General features: G+C 39.5%; 1 protein-coding gene across 1 annotated transcript in view; it reads right to left on the reverse strand.

Moving 5' to 3' along the window:
- LOC122553394 (latent-transforming growth factor beta-binding protein 2-like) overlaps positions 1–21425 on the reverse strand; it is a 366328-nt gene that overhangs the window by 118246 nt on the left and 226657 nt on the right. Inside the window, exons 17-18 of the mRNA XM_043697103.1 lie at positions 12859–12978; positions 8016–8135 (exon numbers count right to left, since the gene is read on the reverse strand). Of these exons, the coding sequence (XP_043553038.1) occupies positions 8016–8135; positions 12859–12978 (240 nt within the window). The remainder of the gene's footprint in view (positions 1–8015; positions 8136–12858; positions 12979–21425) is intronic.

Here is a 21425-nt window from a genome sequence, read left to right on the forward strand (position 1 = left end):
ACTATAGCAACTCAAAATGATGGTTCACCAGAGTTACTCGGGAACTGGTCTTGCAAGTGATGCTCATAACCCAAATGAAAACAAAACTGGGTTTGCTGACTGACCATTTACATTGCTAGGACTTACTAGTGATAAAATTCAAGACTTCTAGGTCTCTTACATTTTACTTTTATTTATTGCAGCATTATTTGCTGCTTATTTTCTCTACTGTGTGCAAAACAGGAGTCCACTGCCTTGCACTTAATTTCATCTGTCACTGCTTAGCTCAGGAATTTGCCCAGACCATTACATGATTTCTTGTTTGTAGTAATTGATTCCATTAATCCTCATCATCGTGAGCTGAGACCTGAGCTGGGATCCAGATTGGAGAAGGGCGAGAGAGAAAGAGTGAGAGCGCGAGAGAGAGAGAGCAGGAAAGTGCCTTGATTTGGAAACAGGAAAAGCCAAAAAGCTGACCACACTTATTATATGCAATTTATCCTTATTTTTGCAGCATGTACAGCATGCAATCATGTTATTAAACATGTGATCTGACCATTTTGGTAACTGTCCATCTTCCTAAGTGCACTTCAACAAATGATAGATATTCTGTTTTCTTGTTATTCGTCAGTAACTCAAATTGAGTAATGTACTTGAGAAGCTCAAACAAGCTTCTTAACAGTTTAGATTACAATTTGTAGTGACTGATAACTATGTATGTATCTCCTGCTATTCTGCTCCATGCTGGGCTGAACTTGGCAGTGGGCTGTATGGATTATACCTCGGTCCTGGGCTTATTAGCATTTAAAGCAGCACAGCTCCTGAGCTACGAACAACATCCACCTTTTCGCCCCCAGTATAATTATTTTTAACTCATTCACTGGCTGGACCAGCATTTATTGCCCATCCCTAACTGCCCAGAGGCAGTTAAGAGTCAACCACATTACTGTGGGTCGAGTCAAATGTGGGCCAGACCAGGTAAGGATGGCAGTTTCCTTCCCTGAAGGACATTAATGAAACAGATGGATTTTTCCAACAATTGACATGGTCATCATTAATCTTTTCATTCTAGGTTATTATTGAATTCAACTTTCACCATCTACCATGGCAGGATTTAAAAACAGGTCCCTAGAATATCACTTTTGTCTCAGAAACAGCAGTCCAGCAATAATACCATTAGGCCATCATCTTTCCTTGGATGATAATAATACATAGGCAGGGTGAAAATATGTATATGCTACCATAGTTACAAATCTACTTATACAGAAGCAACAGTACAAACATTTACGAGTTGAAGTGTGGAGATGAAGTACTGGTGCTTTGACAGTCCTTCTGGATATTGTGATGGTGAAACCTTTGGGAGATTTATATTTCATTCTAGGGCATCCTTGACTTGGGCATCTTGGTCTGTTGCTGTCACCTTGGTTGTCCATTGTTCAAGCTTACTTCTGTGTGTTGTTTGTTCATATTTGGCATATTGCACAGAGTCGCTTTACTTAGTTTCTGTTTCTCTCAACATTGCTTCATTAGTTTTGAGATTTCATGGAATCTAAGTTCATTTCGATATCTCTGCGGGTAACCATGACTTTCAGGTTCGTCTTCTTTCAAGACGTTGCACGGCAGGATACAAGTTTGTGTTGACAATACTTGTTTGAGTGGCTCAGATGCATGTAGACCACCTTGCTGCGATATATATGGGACCGTCTTCTCTTCCAACTTCTTTTAATGATGATGCCTTGTTGAAAAACTAGGTATGCATAGTGCCAGGGAGTTTTAAAAAAGGAGGCATTTCTGCAGATCTTCTTTATCTTGGGAAGTAGGCATATATCTTAGCTCTATAACATTGCCTGTGTCAGGACATATCCTATAACTTGAACAGATGGAGTCAAAAAAGTTGTGACCTGCATTCATTTGGTACTCCTTGCCGTTGAAGACAAATTCTTCAGGATATCATTGGTGAGTGTAAATTTAAGTCGTGCATTTTATTGGTTTAGCCCATCGCCGAAATATTATCAGGAAGACAAACTCATCCAGGGATATTTTCTGTAATTCCATCTCTAACATCCTGGAACATCTTGAGTGACAGACAGATTGAAAGGTAATCTCTGGAAGCAAATCCCCCATATGGCGCGCTGAAAACAGTGATTTCCTGAGATCGCATTGCCAAATCAGATAAGAAATATCTTTGTTTGGCATTGAGCTTGTCAAGAATTTAACTTCTGTGAATTTGGGATTCAATTACTCCAATGTCAGAAATTTGTATGGGCATCTCTTTACAGGAATGTTTAGATATCTGGGGTTTAAACACGCTCCGAGTGTACCACCTTTCCCCAGCATGCACATAATAGAACTACATTAAGTTTTTCACTTTACTCTTAAGCTTCTCCTGTATATGAAACACTGCACTTTCTTGACAAGCTTTTTGACAGAACTGCACCATCTTCTTCACGAATGTAATGTAATACTCCCCACTTGCCCAGATAAGTGCAGCTCCAACAACACTCAAAGCTTGACACCATCCAAAACAAATCTGGCACCTTGATTGGCACCACATTCACTCCCTCCATATCAATGCTCAGTAGCAACTGTGTGTACCTGTCTATAAGATGCACTGCAAACATTCATCAAGGCTCCTTATACAGCACTTTTCTAACACATGGCCAGTACCACGAGAAAGACCAAGACAGCAGATACATAGAAACACCACCACCTGGAAATATTTTGCCATTCCTTCAGTGTTGCTGTGTCAAAATCCTGGAACTTCACTCTTAATAGCATTACAGGTGTACCTGCATCAAATGGACTGCAGTGGTTCAAGAAGGCAGCTCACCACCACCTTCTCAATGGTAACTATGGATGAGCAATAAATAGTGCTTACCCACACCCCATGAATGAGTAAGTGGCCGAGAGAAACCAAGCCATGCGACAATGCAGAGATTAGAAAGTCACTCTACTGATTTCTCAAGATTTTATTGCAGAAGCAATTGGATCCAAAATATTCCTCTGCTTAAACGCAGTTTAATAGAGATCAAAAGAGTCAATAACATCTGTCAAAAAACATATAATGGGTTAAATGCCAAACAACACTGCCATTTTTAAAAACTTAATTCATTGGATGTGGGCCTTGCTGACTAGACCAGCATTTCTTACCCATCTCTAATTGCCCAGAGGGCAGTTGAGAGTCAACCACATTGCTGTGGGTCTGGAGTCACATGTAGGCCAGACCAGGTAAAGATGGCATCTTCTGTTCCTTGCAGGACATTTAGTGAATCAGATGGGGATTTTCCCAACAATTGACAATGGACTCACGGTCATCATTAGACTTTTAATTCCAGATTTTAAAAATTTAATTCAAGTTCCACTATCTACTGTGGCAGGACTTGAATCCATGTCCCCAGAACATTACCTCAGTAATTGGATTAACAGTCCAGCAATAATACAACTAGGATATCACCTCCCCTCCCACCTGATATGATGCTTCTCTAAAATGTTTTGGAGTTGCAATTTTTCAAGGAATGTCGCCCTGCATATGTAATCAGGTGAGATGCTAATCCTAATCGCCACGGAAGAAGCAGATCCATAAATGTTGGATGGATGCAAAAAAAAACTTGATAATCACAATGTGTATTTAAAAGGAATATGTTTACTTTTATGCAACTCAAGTTAGTGCACTTTGGCAGGAAATCAAAGGAAAATTCAATGAAGGAGAATCACGCTATTAACATAGCCTACAAAGCAGGAGAGGTGGTACTGCAGATGCTGAAGATTAGAGTCAAGATTAGAATGGTGCTGGAAAAGCACAGCCGAGGAGCAGGAATCCTGATGAAGGGCTTTTGCCCGATACGTCGATTTTCCTGCTCCTTGGATGCTGCCTGACCTGCTGTGCTTTTCCAGCACCACTCTAATCATAGCCTACGAAGTGCAGGTTGAACCACTGGAAACCCAAAAAGAGGCAGTAAACCAGCAAGATAGCTGAATGTAAAATACTGCAGATCTTGGAAATCTGGAACAATCTCAGCGAATGTGGAGGACCTCATCAAGCCTGGTAGCTTCAAAGGACAGAAAAAAAAAGAGCCATTTCAGACCCCTGGGTTGTTGTGCAGTAAAGAGAGAGGCTTCAAGTCGGAGTGTATCAAGTCAATCAGGTCAGATTGAAGCTGCATGAACAACACTAATCTTCATCTCCCAGCGTTCAATAAAATGTTCGGTCCTAATTTTGAAGACATTGAAGTTTCACAATGCTGAAAGAAACAATGTTAAGCATGAACTCCCTGAATGTCTTTGGTGATGGAGCCATCATAATTTGAAAGTCCTTAAAAAAGATGATTCTTGAATGGGAAAGGAAACAAGAATATAGGTAAATGTTATAGCAACTATCCTGAAGTTCCCAGTGTATTTGACAAAGAAGATCTGAGGGTCTACAGCTGGACGTGAAGGTCCTTCAGGTGAATCTCAACTCCAAGTCTCAAACAATTAATCTGCCAACAGAACCTGCAGATAACTTGTCAGTCAACAAGAGCACATCAACTTCGGTAAAAAGGAAAACAAAAGAAGGGGAGGCAGACTTCAACAATATGAAAGCTAATTATGAAAAGATAATGAAACTAGAAATGTGTTTGGAAAACACAGACCATTAATGCATTTGCTGAGATTACAAACCACGAAGACACAAAAGTAAGCTGAAAAGAAAAGCCGATGCAGAGGTCTTATTAAAAAAAAGGCTTCTCTCAGCCCCAAACTCAAACCAGGCAGCTTTGTTTTTAAATTCATTCACAGCATGTGACAACCACTGGCTGAGCTAACATTTATTGCCCATCCCTAATTGCCTGGAAGGCAGTTAAGAGTCAACCACATTGCTGTAGGTTAGAAATCACATGCAGTCCAGACCAGATAAGGATAGCAGATTTCCTTCCCTCAAAGACATTAGTGAACTCCCCTAACAATGGACAATGGTTTCATGGCCTTCATTAGACTCTTATTTTCATTGAATTCAAATTCTAACATTTATGATGGTGGGATTCAAACCCAGATCATCAGAGCATTATCTGGGATTCTGGATTAACCAGAATAGTGGTATTATTATTCAGTAATAATACCATTCAGCCATCATCTACACAGATACAGTCTGATTCTACATATAAAACAGTAAAAGGATCAGTATGACTTTGCAAACCTAGACTCGATTTGAGGAAAAGAAAGAGTTAGTTTGTAATTTGCCAAATGTTCAAAGATTTGTTTGCTTTTGAAGGTATATGGATAGACCACCTATTAACAGTTTATTTTTAAAAGGTTTATAAAATAGGGAAGCAGTGTTGAGTTTGTGATGATGTGATTAAATGTGTGATTTGGCCACCTTGGTTTCTGCCAGCATTTACTAATGTCTCCTATAATATGAGGGTGCCAGAATTGAAAGATAAATCACAGAACAGGTTGTTTGGAAAGTTTTATGTTGGAGAAGAGTATCAGGGCCTGTGTTAGGTCCCAGTGATCAGAATGGAAAGGATGTTGATCGCAAAAGTTGAGGAACTCTTCAATGAAATCTGTGGGGAAGTTCCTGTGAGGCCAAGAGTGTATTACCAGCAGAAAGGATTGTCCGTGTTTTCCAAGGAGGCTGCATTTTAAAAATATTTTTAAATCAAGTCACTGCAGAGGATTTCTTACAGTCAGGCAACTTTTTGAACAGTAGCCAATGCAGTAGTACTTGCTTTATTCTTAAGGCACTACCTAAATGAAATATGTTGCTGATAATTTTGAATGATTGAATATAAAAGCCTTTTGGTTTGTTCAAAAAGAACATCTGATTTAGGATCACATTTAAACAGGCTTCAAATAAATATTAATATTGACTCATGCAGTACATATTAAACATGCCAGAGCAATTTGTGACTTTATACCTAGTAGAATAAACTATATATCCTACCATGCCTAAAAGACAATGACTATTTTTATGGACATGCAATTATTAAAAGCAGTTTCATTGTCAGTTTTCTTTTTTTTTTAAGGAGTGCATCCTCTAAAGGATTTATTACGGCGCTCAGGGAATATTATGAAACTAGTTCAAGAAAAAAATATCCTGTTTTGTTAATCTCATACTGCTGAAAACTCACCCAAAATAAATCTGAAGTAGGAGAACACACACTGCAGTAGCACATCTGTTACACTCCCCCAGTTTTTTTAGTTTGAATTGTTGACCTCTTGCAGCATATGATCCAATATGTGACTGTACGATCAACAACATCTGTTTGAAATTTCTAAAAGAATAGGTAACTGGGGGACTGAGGCGTACAGCCTTATTGATGAAGATGAAACACATATAAGTATTAATGCCAATGAGGAAACAAAACCAGGAAGGATATTATGCAGGATGTGCAGCAGTCATCAGTAGGTATCAAACATCTGGTACATTGTTTGACAGCAGTCTTTTAAATCTGAATCTAGTCCGTGGTACTGCTGAGCTAAGAACAAGCAAAATCCTGCTATGCAAAATTCAAATGCATCAATTCCAATTACTAGATTTTCTTCCATACAGATACAATTCATTTCTAGTGAAACTATGGTTTGTCTGGCATCGTGTCCTCCTGGCATGAGCCACACCCTCCTGGCATGGCATGGTGATCTCGTGGCGTGACGCCCTCCTGGTATTGTGTGGTGACCTCCAGGCCTGGTGCAGCAGTCTCCTCCCGTGTCGTGGTGCCAGCGCAGTGTGGAGCTAGGGCCTGGTGCGGACTGGAAGCTAAGCGTCAGCGTGGTCTGCTGTACTGAGCTTTTATTTCCAGAATGTTGGACATTTTATTTCTGTATTGTCTAAAAACTTGTAACTAAAGAAGCTGTGCCAAGTACTTTTGTATCTATGTTGGCGCTATATACTCATTGAGAATATGTGACAATAAAGGTTAGTCTACATGAAGGAATGTCAAGGGCAAATTCAGTTCTACTGTGCCTGGAGGCCATTACACATCTATTTTATATGGGGCTCAGTTGAGGCTTCTCCCCCTATAAGATAAGATGTTCCAGCTTCAACAAATCAGAAGCTTCTCAGTCCTCCCAGGCCCATGGGGAGAGATGGCAACTGCTGGGATTCCAACAGTGCTCAAAACAGTGACAACAAAACAGGCTTGAAGTTCCAGGGCCAGTATCAGGGCCAGTCTTAGGTCTCAGTAATCAGAATGGAAAGGTTGTTGATTGCAAAGGGCTGAGGAACTCTTCAGTTAAATCTGTGGGTCACCCCGAGGTGTATTACCAGCAAATAGGAAGCACTTATGACTTGCTGGTAGTATCTCTGATCCAGGAGGTCCAGAGTTCAAGTCCCACCTGATCCAGAGGCATGTAATAACATCTTTGAACAGGTTGATTGGAAAATATTTAAAAAAGTTTACCAAACTGCTGCAGTTATTGAAGTAATGGTTTCCTTCCAAACAAGACCTTGTGAATAGTGTGGCGACTTGATGGTTCATAGTGCTGTATAATTATCATGACCAAAGTTCTATCTGATAGATGCACGCAATTACCTAATAAAGGAATAATCTTGTTCTGTTGACCCGTTTGTTGGCTGAATCTTTAGCCAAATGCTTAATGTGGAGCATTTGTCCAAATAGTCTCCACCTGCACTATGAATTATTGGCAGATAAGGAATGTTAGAAGTAATTTCTGCCGATTTGAAAATGAAATTGGAGACTTAGTCCAATTTTAAAAGATTTTATCTTTCAAGATCTTGTTTGCTGTAAAGTTCAAATTACAAAATTTATCTGAGCTCTTTTAAATACATTAGAAGTCAATTTTTGTTTATTTTTCCTTACTGATATCATAAGAATAGACTTTGTTTTGGTGCACATTTCAAATCTTTTACAGAGTAATATAACAAATACAGGACTGCAATGGCATAAAACTATCAGATTAAATCCACCTTCAAACCACAAGTTCAATAGCAATAACTATAAAACTATCAATTTCACTGCCTTTTTTTTGATGCAGCTGTCAGATTTGTGACTAATTATTGAGAAGTGTCAATGGCACACAGTTTATTTTAGGAATCTTACCTACACATCGTCCATTCATTGCTTTGTATCCAACTGAACAGCTGACACATTCAAAGGAACCCAGAGTATTGATACACTCTCCAGTAGGACATGTATTGGGACTACTGCATTCATTAATATCTGTGGGATTAATCAAAAACTGAGCTCAGGTTTTTCCATTTAAAACCAGCTTGACGAAGTGACTGAATTATGTATCTGTTCAAGCCACAGCCCGGGGAGGTTTTGTTGTAAAAGCATTTAAATTGTGTCACAGTAAAAGCTAAGAACAGAAAAACATTACCACATTTTTTTCACTTATTCATGGGATGTGGGTATCACTGGTGAGGCCAGCATTTATTTGATTAGATTAGATTCCCTACAGTGTGGAAACAGGCCCTTCGGCCCAACCAGTCCACACCGACGAGTAACTCACACAGACCCACTTCCCCTCTGACTAATACACCTACACTATGGGCAATTTAGCATGGCAAATTCACATAACCTGCGCATTTTTGGATTGTGGGAGGAAACTGGAGCACCCAGAGGAAACCCATGCAGACAAGGGGAGAATGTGCAAACTCCACACAGACAGTCGCCTGAGGCTGGAATCGAACCTGGGACGCTGGTGCTGTGAGGCAGCAGTGCTAACCACTGAGCCACCGTGCCACCCCAAATTGCCCAGAAGGCAGTTAAGTGTCAACCACACTGCTGTGGGTCTGGAGTCACATGTAGGCCAGACCAGGTAAGGATGGCAGATTTTCTTCCCTTACGGCTATTGGTGAAATCCCCAAACAATGGACAATGGTTTCATGGTTTGCGTTAGACTCTTAATTCTAGATGTTTTATTGAATTCAAATCCACCTTTTGCGATGGTGGGATTCAAACCCAGCTCAGCAGAGCATTATCTAGCATTCTGGAATAACAGCTCTGTAATAATACAATTAAGCCATCATCTACCCAGACACAGTCTGGTTCAACACATAAAACAGTAAAAGCATCAGTAAGACTTTGCAAACCGAGTTGAGGAAAAGAAAGAGTTAGTTTGCAATTTGCCAAACGTTCAAAGATTTATTTGCTTTTTAAAAGTATACGGATAGACCACCTATTAATGGTTTATTTTTAAAAGGTTTATAAGTGTTGAGTTTGTGATGAGGTAATTAAACATGTGATTTGGCCACCTTGGTTTCTGCCATCATTTACTAATGTCTCCTTTAATATGAGGGTGCCAGAATTGAAAGATAAATTATAGAACAGGTTGTTTGGAAAGTTTTAGGTTGGAGAAGAGTGGTGTATGGATTCTCCTTGTTCTCCAAGGAGGCTGCATTTTAAAAATATTTTTAAATCTATTTGCTTTTGAAGGTGTATGGATAGACCACCTATTAACAGTTTATTTTGAAAATGTTTATAAAATGGGGAAGCAGTGCTGAGTTTGTGATACCATTTGGCCACCTTGGCTTCTGTCCCTCTTTACAAATGCCACCTATAATACGAGTGTGCCGGAAGTGAAGGATAAATGTCTGGAGACATATAGGCCAGAACAGGTAAGGATGGCAGATTCCTTCCCTAACGGACTTAGGGAGTCAGATGCGGTTTTCTGAAAATTGTCAATGGTTTCATGTTCATCATCAGGCTTTACCATCACCATCCACCACAGTATGATTTGAAATTGGGTCCCCAGAACATTATCTGGGTCTCTGGAAAAACAGTCCAGCAATAATCCCACTAGACCATCCACAATTTGCACAATGTCTACAAGTTCAGATTTTGAAAGACCAAAGGAATCTAATTTTGCAAACTACATTGCAACGGCATCATGCCATAATGTCCAAATCTTGCTGGGTCAGTCAACCTTGTGATGTGCCAAACCCTTACCTGATGTCATCCATCAAGGTTTTTGAGCTGCTACTTTTGGTCAAACATACAGCGGCTGCCCAGTTTATGAACATTTAACTTATAATGCAATCCCACATGGTGGGGGGGGAGGAGGTGTAATTTTAAAAGAGAAGACATACAAATATTTCCTGTATTTATGAGTAGCTGTTTTACATTATGAGTAACATGGGCTCAGTCGGTGACTGTCTGTGTGGAGTTTGCACATTCTCCGGTGTCTGTCTGCCAACCTCTACGTGCTCCGGTTTCCTCCCACAGTCCAAAGATGTGCAGGTTAGGTGGATTGGCCACGCTAAATTGTCAACAGTGTTCAGGGATGTGTAGGTTGCTGCATTAGTCACAAGTTAAATGTATGGGAATGGGTCTGGGTGGGTTACTCTTTGGAGGGTCACTTGTTGGGCCTGATTCCACACTGCAGGGGAATCTGATAGAAAAATTCTAATCATCCTGCAGTGTTCTGACTTGGGAACAAATTGACGTGCAAATGCATTTCACAACGGATCCCATCCATCGACTGACTGTATATTTTATTGTACCAGATTTCTTAATTTTTAGCTTCTTGATTGATAAAACATTGCATCATTAAAGAAAAGTCCATTATTTGCGCAAGGAGGTGTAAACTGGACAAAGCAATGTCTGCTTTGTCTGTACTGTCAAACAATTTATCTGAGTAGATACATAGTTGTGATTGTGACAATGAGAAAGGAAAAGCCTGTTCAAACTTTCCGAACTCTAATATCCAAAGGGAAAAATGTGGCAGAAACCAGTGAATCTAAAGCAGAGAAATCAGATGAGTGATGAAGGATACTGTGATATACAAGGTGGTTATGCTGGAACAGTGTAAAAGTGGTCACACCACAGCTGGAGTACTGTGTGCAGTTCTGGAATCCACAATTTAGGAAGAATGTGATTGCACTGCAGAAGAGATTTACCAGATGGTTGCCTGGGCTGAACAGTTTAAGATACTAAGAGAGTGTAGATCGCTTGGCGTCATTTCCCTTGGAGCAGAGGAGATGGAGGGAGGACATGACTAAGAAGTATAAAATTATGAGACTGGGTAGACAGGAAGGAATTTTCCGCTTGGTGGAGAGATCACTGACCAGGCCATAGTTTTCAGAAAAGGAACAGGAAGTTTATAGGGAACATGAGGGATAACAATGTTCACGCAGTGGGTGGTGAGAATCTGGAACTCACTGCCTATAAAGGTGGTTGAGGTAAAAACCCTTATAACATTTAAGAAGCATTCAGATGGACACTTGAAATGCTGAGATATACAACACTAGGGGCTAAATGCTGGAAAATGGGTTAAGAATAGTTAAGTAGTTATTTCTGACTGGTGCAGATTTGATAGACTGAAAGATCCTTTACTGTGCTACAGACCTCTGTGACTCTGCATCATTTTCTCTAATAAACTTTTAGGAATGAGTGACCACAATATGATAGAATTTTACATGTTGAAAGTAAGGGTACTTCTATCTGAAGAAAGGTGTTAAATGTGAATAAGAGAAAATGATGAAAACATTATGGACAAATTGGCTGGATTGGGAAAGTACGTTAAAAGGCATCTCTGTACACAGGCAATGGATAGTCCTTAAAGAATGATTACACGATTTACTACAACTATACATTCTTTCAAGATGCAAAACCACAAAATAAAGTTCAAGTCAACCATGGCTGACAAAGGAAGTTAAGAATTACACCACATTGAAAAACAAACGCTAGAAATGGTAATAAATCTGAGGACTGAGATTTTTGTTTTTTCAGAATGCAGCCAAAATGGCCCCAGAAACTGATAAGGAAAGGAAAAGCTGAATGTGAATACAACCTCTCAAAAGAAAGTAAAAAAATCACACAACACCAGGTTATAGTCCAACGGGTTTATTTGGAAGCACTAGCCTTTGGAACAACCACCTGATGAAGGAGCGGTGCTCTAAAAGCTAGTGCTTCCAAATAAACCTGTTGGACTATAACCTGGTGTTGCGTGATTTTTCACTTTGTACACCGCAGTTCAACATCGGCTCCTCCAAATCATGCCAAAAGAAAAACACTCAAACCTGAAAAAAGGAAACATTTACGTAAGACAGATGTGGATCCATTTCAGTTCGTCAGGAGAATTTGCACCGGGGAATTGAGAAATGGTAGAGCAGTTGAATTAATTAATTTGCAACTGTTTTCACTGAGGAAGATGCAAGAAATCTCCCAGAATCAGGGATTCAAGTAACTAGGAGTGAAGGAACTTAGTATTTGTAAGAAGGATGTACTGGAGAAATGATGGAGATGAAACTTGATAAATCAGAATGTTGGAGGTGGCTACAGAAATAATTGATGCATTGGTGATTATCTTTCAAAATACCATAGAATTTGGAATAATTCTTGCAGATTTGAAGCTAACAGATGACACTTCATTATTTCAGACAGGAAGAAGAGAGAAAACAGGGAACTATAAACCTGTCAGCCTTACATCAGTAACAGCTAAAATGCTAGCAGTTATCATCTTGATAAATGGACCTTTGGATTAAAAAAATGATCTCATTGGGCATAATAAGCATACATTTGCAAATGGAAAATCTTGATAGAAAAGGTAGACACAGGAAAGATGTTTTCTCTGTTTAGGGAGTCTAAAACAAAGGTGCACAATTTAAAATTAAAGGGTGGGAGTTGCCACTTAGAAATTACGTGGGGGTTAAGATTTTTGGAATTCAAAAGGGCTGTGTAAATTCAATTTTGAGCATATTAGAGTAGAAATTGGTAGATTTCTATTTTCAGTAGTCTAAAGCATTATAGGGATAGTGCGGGTTAGAGAAATTGAAGTATTTGATTAGTCATATTAAATAATGGAGCAGGCTAAATGCGCTACTCCTGGTTCTATATTTCTAACTGACACCACCTGAAATTAAACTCAATATTCATTGAATTAATTCCCGATGACTAGGATACAATTCACTGTTAGAGAGCAGTCAATGATTTCAATTACCGTTACACTGTCCTGATGGAGCCATGATGTAACCCTCTTCACAGTCACAGTGATAAGAACCTGGGGTGTTGATACAACGTCCTCTATGGCACAAATGAGCCTGAGCACATTCATTTATATCTGCAAAGCAAGAAATCAGGAAAGAAAAGATTAATTTTTAATCAGTTATGCTGGCAATAATAATCTAAAGGATTTTTAAATTCACTGATGGGATGTGGGCACCACTGGCTAGGCTGTCACTCTCACTTCAGCTCTGGAATTCAACACTTCTGTCCATGTTTGAATCAAGGCTATAATGAAGTCAGGGGTTGAGTGACCCTGGCAGAACTCAAACTGGGTGTCGGTGAGCAGGCAATTGCTGCTTGCTAGTCACTGTTGATGACACCTTCCATCGCTTTACTCAAGGCCTTTGATAAGATCCCTCACAGCTAGGTGCCAAGAAAGTAAAAGTCCACGGGATACAAAGGCATGAAAAGTGAATGAGAACAGGAGTTCTGCAAGGTCAATGGCTGCAATGGAGATCCAGGAATTTCAGTTATTGCAAGAATGCTGGACTTGGAGGACCACAATCTTGCAAGTAATTGGGAAGATGCACTTGGGAAGAGTGATGAACCTATTCAGCAAATATTTGAATTAAATTAGCTTTATTGTCACATGAGTACAGTGAAACATTTACAAATAACCACTTACAACACCACCTTGGGTACTAAGGTATCTAGGTGCAGATTCTTAAATGAGAAAAATTTGAAAAGTACAGAAACAAGAAATTCAGCACTAGCTACAAAAACATATAGAAATAAATCAGAAAAAAAAGTCCAGGAGTATAAATATGACTGTAAGATTTATTGTTCACTGCTCTTCAAGCAGATTCAATATGGAAGTATCAACTTAGAGTCAGGAAAACTAGAAATTGATGAAGGAGCAATACACCTGGTTTAATTTTCAGCAATGAATTCCAAAAGTATTTTGTGCCTTGCATTGTGACAGTGATGGGAGCAATGCACTGGTGATCCCATCAAATCACATCATTAGTATCAATATGTTGACTTTACCACCAAAACAGCAGTGGCACATTTGCTTCCAATTTGCAGGAATCATTGCAGAATGGAAGATGATCATCAATGTATCAGCTATCTCTGTAGTCTCCCCACTGTTTAAGAAGCAAAGCTTTTCTCCGTAAGTCTTAATCTGAGGGATTCATGTCTCCTGAGAATGATGGAGGCAGTGTCAATTACAGGAGCAATCCATCAGGGACAGAAACAGTATTGGGGTGAGGCAGCAAGTAGCAGTTGTTCAACAAACAGATAAACCATGTTCTTACCAATCACAGAGGAAACCTGGGAGTCCAAGTGCCTATTCTGGTTCATAATTTGTACGCTTGCATGTTTTAACAATTCAAACCCATAATCCTTTCTAAGAATATAGGTTACAATTTTTTTAGAAGGTCTTGGATAATGAAACAAAACTTCTCATATAAACCTATACTTTTGTTTGATTTCACTTTGGTTTTCGAATGTGTTGAGTATCACATCTCATTCCAGTTTCAAGGGAATATAACTTCAGTTGTATAGTTGGGTGGCACGGTGACTCAGTGGTTATCACTGCTGCCTCACAGCATCAGGGACCCAGGTTTGATTCCAGCCTCAGGTGACTGTGTGGAGTTTGTACATTCTACCTGAGTCTGCGTGGGTTTCCTCCCACAATCCAGAGATGTGCAGGTTAGGTGAATTGGCCATGATAAATTGTCTATTGTGTTCAGAGATATGTAGGCTAGGTGCATTAGTCAGGTGAAATGTAGAATAATAGGATCGGGGAATGGGTCTGGGTGCAGTACTTTTTGGAAGGTCAGTGTGGACTTGTTGGGCCAAATGGCCTGTTTCCACACCGTAGGGATTCTATTCTATATTTACTGAAAATCACTGTTTACTGAGTAGATGAAATAGAAAAAGAGCAAGGAACCTACTTCCAGTGGGATCTTTCTGCTTGGCCATTGTTACATTGGCATAGGAAATGAAACATAAACCTGGCAACCTGGGAACCTCATGGAAATTCAGCGAAATCCTAAAGACGATGTGCTCTTGAGTAACCTTTAATGGATATTGTTACTTATCGCTGCACTTCTTAACAATCTGAGAGTCAATTTATTTGTTTTTACTCCTTGGAAGCTCTTGGAAATTTTATGCAAGTTGGTTGCATTCAAAGGGACCTCTTACAGCTCAGCCGTGTTTCCAGAGTTTGAATAACCCACTCTCAGATTTAAAACGGCGCTCAGTCTGCCAAAGCTCAGATTCCTGAACCAAGCAAAGCTCAATATCTTATTAACAGTGTGTAATAAATAACACTTACTATATTATATTGAAACAAGGTCCAGTACTGCAGTTGTTTATCAATTAGTTATGTATCCAACTGCATACAAAGGTTGAGCAACAAATTAACAATAGGCGAAAAATATGTTGCCAATTCTTAGATCCATAATTGCTCTCAAAAAGGGACTACATCAAAAGGTGAACTACACAAAACTGTCCCTAAATGGCTATATTGTAACCGGGATGCATGAGCCATTGACCAAAGTATTCTTTCAAGAAAAGAACCAACATGGAAATCAAAACTTACTTCATTCCGACAATATCTTTCATTTAATCACTTTCATCCACTTTACAGAATATATCCGATTTTGCTCACTAGCAATATGATTATTAATACAAAGGTAAACATTAATTTCCAGAATATCATTCTTAGGTGATGAGAACCATATTTATATAGATTTCAAGTTTGAAACTTCGCCAGTACTTAAAGGTCTACTGGGGTTATTGCCATTATTGTGCACGGTTTTGAGTAGTGTTGCACGTGTTTCCATGAACACATTCCTATAAATGTTCACTTCAATCATTTTCTAATACATTTCCTTCATTAAAACATGATGCAATCTCTCTTGAACTTTTTTGTATTATAATTAAATGTACTGGCATAACTTTAAAGAGAGTCTACATTTTTTGATACAAACAGCTGTCTGCTCAGCACGAAGTCTCACAATTTCAGCAATGATGGTTATATAACCTTCTATGTGTTAAACCTAAATCACTGCCACTGTAATATATACCATCCCTTCTAAAGTTAAGTCCAATTCTCCTGCAAGGACAAAGTACTGACATTATTCTGCACGTTTTAATTATCCATTGTCATGAAGGTGTCTGATTTACACTTTTAGAGTTTTTTAAGTAGTGGCATATGTGATTGGTTACTTTTTTGATACTTTAAAAAAAACCTTGGTCAGACGTTCCTCTTGGAAAAAAGGGCTGATTTAGTACGAGCAGAACTGAATTGCGAATGGAATATTACTTTCATTGTAGTGCTTTATGACAGATGGGGCAAAACTTAAGAGACATCAGTTTGTTTTTGGTTCAGGATAAACAAGATTTGATTTTAGCATAGAAAATCCAGGGATTAAATGTTTTCAGCTGTTCAGAGAAGACCTGAATAGAGTCAGAAGTAGTTTAACTCCGAAAACAGGAATATAGGAAAAACACAGATAAATCAATCACAAATTTTATTTCCAGACAAAGATTGCTTGATCAGAAATTGGCAGAGTATTAAAAAACTGAGAAAGTCTAGGCTCTCAGTTTTTTAGTTATTCGTGTAAGATGAGCTCACAGTTCACAGGAAAGAACTAGGGAGAATCAGCTGTATCCAACTTTAAGGTTTAACATTGTTAGGAAATAAATCAAAACTTTCTTTTGCTGTGTTTAACGCTCTTTGAAATGGTGTTCTATATTCGATAACATTATTATTTGTTTTCATCTTTTGTGTAATAAATGCCTGTTCTATTGTTGAGAAAAAGTTCGGCAACATCATGCAAATATATTTCAATGATTGACCAATAACTCAACTAAAATAAAAATATTTAATCTATCGAGTCTGATTTTATTCTGGGATCTGGTATGTTGGGTAATACCACCAGCATGCTCCATACCAGGTGGGGGCTGCTGCCAGGTTTTGAATTCATTGACTTAAAGAGAGATGTGTCTTTTTTAAAAGAAGCAGGAATGTGGAGGTGCTTAAAATAATACGGGAGGATTGTGGTGAAGTTTCTTACATAAATTAATTTCCAAGATGGCTTTGAATGTTGTTAATATTCTGGGAATAGAAGACTGAACAATTATCCATTTGAATTCTTGGTATAAAGTTAAAGTTATAAAGAGAAGGAAGAAAAAGAGAAGGAAAGAGAAATGGGAAAGATAATCAAAGGGACATGGAAAGGAAATGCAAGGACGGCACAGTGGTTCAGTGGTTAGCACTGCTGTCTCACAGCACCAAGGATACGGGTTCTATTCCAACCTCGGGCGATTGTCTGTGTGGAATTTGCACAATCTCCCTGTGTCTACATGGGTTCCCTCCAGGTACACGGATTTTCATCCATAGCCCCAAAAATGTGCAGACTAGGTGGATTGGCTATGGGAAATGCAGGGTTATGGGGTTAGGGTTGGGACTGGGTCTAGATGGCCGGTGTGGGCTCAGTGGGTCAAATGGCCTGTTCCACACTGTAGGGATTCTGTGATGAAAGAGAATGTGAGAAAAAGAGATCTGAAAATATAAAATCTTGAATGAAAAAGGGGTGTAAATAAAAAAAATGCTTGATCTCAAAAAATATAGGGAAATTAGGCAACATGTGTTGGATAGAGAAAAGCTTACAATGAGTTTAAAAGGGTGGCACTGGAAAAGCATAGCAGGTCAGGAAGCATCTGATGAGCAGGAGTGTCAACATTTCAGGCATAAGCCCTCCATCAGGAATATGGAAGGGGCAAGGGGCTAAGAGATAAATGGAGTTGGGTGCAGGGCTGGGGGATGTTGATGCTGTGTGGTTGAAGGGTCCCAAGGTAGAAGACACGGTGTTCTTCCTCCAGTTGTCAGGTAGTTTTGATTTGGGGGTGGAAGAGGCCCAGGACTTGCATGTCCTTGGAGGAGTGGCAGAGGGAGTTGAAATGGTTGGCTATAGGGCGATGGGGTTGTTGAGTGCTTGTGTCCCAGAGATGTTCCCTGAAATGCTCTGCGAGTTGGTGTCCTGTCTTCCTGATGGAGAGGAGACCACATCAAGAGCAACGGTAGATAAGATGGATGGATGTGCAGGAAAGTCTCTGCTGAATGTGAAAAGATCCTCTGGGGCCTACCATAGCTTACAAAAACGTACAGTATATAAACAAGAGTCAGTAGTTTGGAGGATGCACCAGATTCCATTAAAGGACTTGAGTTAACTAAAAATCTATGCTTAGTGCATACTTTACTGAAGGTGAAGTCAAAAGATACTTCATCATATTTGAAAAGGTATCTGTGCATTTTGCTGAAACGTTTTAATAACTACATCCATAATTGCATGCAAATTTCATGAACCCATGAAAAAGTAGTTCTAAAGATTTATGAGCTTATTCCTGAAAATTATCAATTAAAACTCTGAATTACAAGGAAGAAAACTAATCAGATATTTGTAGAATTTTCAAAAGAAAAATAAATTCTATAGGATCATTGTTTTTATAGTTATGAAGTCAGAGAGGTCTCCAGCACAGAAAAATAACCTTCAAATCCCATTTTCCAGTACTTGGCTCAAAACCATTGAGCATTGTAAATGTAAGTGAATACTTCTTTATGTTATGAAGCTCTCTGCCTCAACCACCTTTACAAGGCAGAGAGTTCCAGATTCTCACCACCCTTTGGGTGAAAAATGTTTTCCTCACATCTCCTTTCAACATCTTGCCCCTTATCTTAAATTTATGGCCCCTGGTCATTGGTTCCTCCACCAAGGGGAAACTTTTAATGTATGCCCCTTACAATTGGATCCATATCTATCATGTACCCATCAGTCTCCTCTATTCCAAGGAAAACAACCCCAATCTGTCCAATCTGTTTTCATAACTGAAATCCTCCAACACTGGCAACATCCTGGTAAATCTCCTCAGCACTCTCCCCAGTGCAATCACATCCCTCTGATGGTATAATTTCGAGAATGCAGATCATGATCTAGCTCTGGCCTAACTAACATTTTACACGGTTCTAGCATTATCTTTCTGCTCTTATCTCTATGCCTTGGTCAAGTATACCACATGCCACTTTATCTACCAGTCTCACTATTTTACGTGACTAATGGTCATGCACTTCAAGGTCTCTCTGACCAGGGTCCTGGGCATCATGTATTCCCTTGCCTTGTGTGTTCTGCCTAAGTGCGGCACCTCACGCTTAACCAGATTAAACTCCATTTGCCACTGTTCAGTCCATCTGACCAACCTATCCATATCCTTCCATAAGTTAAATCCTCACTATTTATCAATCCATCAATTTTTGCATCATCCATGAACTTACTGATCAATTCTAACTGATCAAGTTAGAGAAACATGTTGAGAACAGAAGGGAAATCATGTTTCTGGAAGAATTGAGAATTAGTGTTCCTGAATACGTGAAAGCTTAGTTAAATAAGCATCCAGCATTAAAGATCTGTAAAGCAGACACTCTGTTAGATACTGATGATATCTCAAATAGGTAGTTACAGGTGGGGTGACAGTCATATGGAAATCTATAAGGAAATCAGAGGAATAGAAAATCTGCCCAGATGGAAGAAGCATTTGTTTCAGGAACAAAAAGATGTTTGCCCAAGTTATGAAGGAGATTGGGCAGAACCGAAAAGTGACATGAAGTAAATAATATGCATCCGTTGTCTAAGACAGGTCACACCAAAGCCAACTGATGCAGGTTAAATCAGAGCAGTACTAGAAATGTCTAAGGAATCATCAGGAAAGAAAAGTGTTAAAACTGTAGCAGTGAGATTACACACATGGAATATCCTGCAGAACTTGGCCACATCCTTACGCAATTCCAGCCAAAAAAAACATTTTAGTATGTTAGCTTGTGTTTTTTAATACCGCAGTAACCTAGCATTTTATGAGCCCTTCATGAAATACGAGTACTTAGCTAGACCTAGAACCTGATTGAACACTACTCATCCTCATTGGCTGGATTTACATGTTGTTATCAATGAGTATGGCTGCTGAATCCCTTTTTAGATTTTCTTCCAACATTTCCACTAAGAGAAATGTCATTCCTAACGGTAAAGTGCCGTAGTCCCATTAGGGACAACTGGTGGTGAGTTGAATCTGAGGGTGACCATGCCTCAAACTAGCAGTGAAGTTGAGAAGGCACCATGTTCATGGTAATCTCAGCTGGTACAGGAAATGAACCAAGCTGCTGGTATTACTTCACACTGCAAACCAGCTGACCAGCCAACTGAACTAACTGACCCCCCTTATTTAACACCTCACGAAGAGTAAGCGCCTCTATCGCTAATGTACTTTTTCCGACCCATTGATCTTTTTAGCTTTTCAAGTTCAAGGGCAGCATTCATTTTTCTGATCAGAAAAATTCCAAAATAAAGCAAATAATTGTGGATGCTGGAGATCTGAAATAAAACAGAAATTGCTGAAGAAATTCAGCAGGTCAGGCAGCATTTGTAGAGAGAGAGTAGAGTTAGCTTTTTGAGTCTGCTGACTGTTTGTTAGAAACTGTTAGCTGTTAGGAGAAAGTGGTATTTATGCTGAAGGTGAGGTTGGAGGTGCTGGGGGACAGGTGAGCGGATTGATGGAGATGGAGCCTAAAGAGAGATGTGAAGGGGTTAGGCAAATGAGGCAATTATTGATAGGCCACGAAAGCTGAATAAGGAGGAGAAAAAAAAGCTTGGGGTGGAGGAACCTGTTGTCCATGACAGGGCTCAGCTATATTGGGTGCTACAAGCTAGACAGAGACTTATTGATGCCTAGTTCCAATAGACAAGAGCTGACAGCAGCAGACCATCAGGGACAGTAAAATATTCATCGGCTATGATGCTGAAATCTGGTTTGCACTATGGCAGTGAACCTTAGCATCTATTGGTTTTGTTTGTGTTCAGTTTTGCTGCCTGTAAATAAAAGTTCATGCTTATATTTATCCAATCGCTTGTCCGTACGTGATGTTCTCCTTCTGAAGATCAAGCTACAGATTTACAGTGGGCATTGTGTGCAATGTAGTACTGACTTAAAGAATGAAGATATGGAGAGTTAAAGTGTGCAGTGTGGTGGTTCCACTAAGACTAGGGCGAGAGAATGGGGTTCTATGTAAGAGGGAGTGCCAGCTGTGCCAGCTACATATCATGTGTACAGTGGCTGTGCTATGATGGTGCCTGTGAGGGGCATCATCAGATTGTTAATAAATGTCAGGATGCATAGCTTCCTTTCAGTAGATATTCATTGAACTGGTGAGTGGTCCTGGGAATGTCATGTTGTAAGATGACACCGTGATTGGGCATAGGGGTGCCCTGGGGCAGGGCGCTTACTTCATGCAGTGAGGTTGGGTAAGTTACAAGAGGCCTCACAGTGAAGCGTCCTCCAAAAATAACTCAAGCAACTTGAAATTAACCAAAAGAAAACAGAAGGTTCAATCCTTTAATTATGCCAACAACCCTCAGAAACCACACTCAGAAGCCAATTTTACTGATGGTACCAGCTGGCAGCAGTGTAGCTTTGATTGCAAAGTCTAAATTATCAATATAAATA

The sequence above is a fragment of the Chiloscyllium plagiosum genome, chromosome 10 (genome assembly GCF_004010195.1).
Source record: "Chiloscyllium plagiosum isolate BGI_BamShark_2017 chromosome 10, ASM401019v2, whole genome shotgun sequence".
NCBI classification, from domain to species: domain Eukaryota; kingdom Metazoa; phylum Chordata; class Chondrichthyes; order Orectolobiformes; family Hemiscylliidae; genus Chiloscyllium; species Chiloscyllium plagiosum.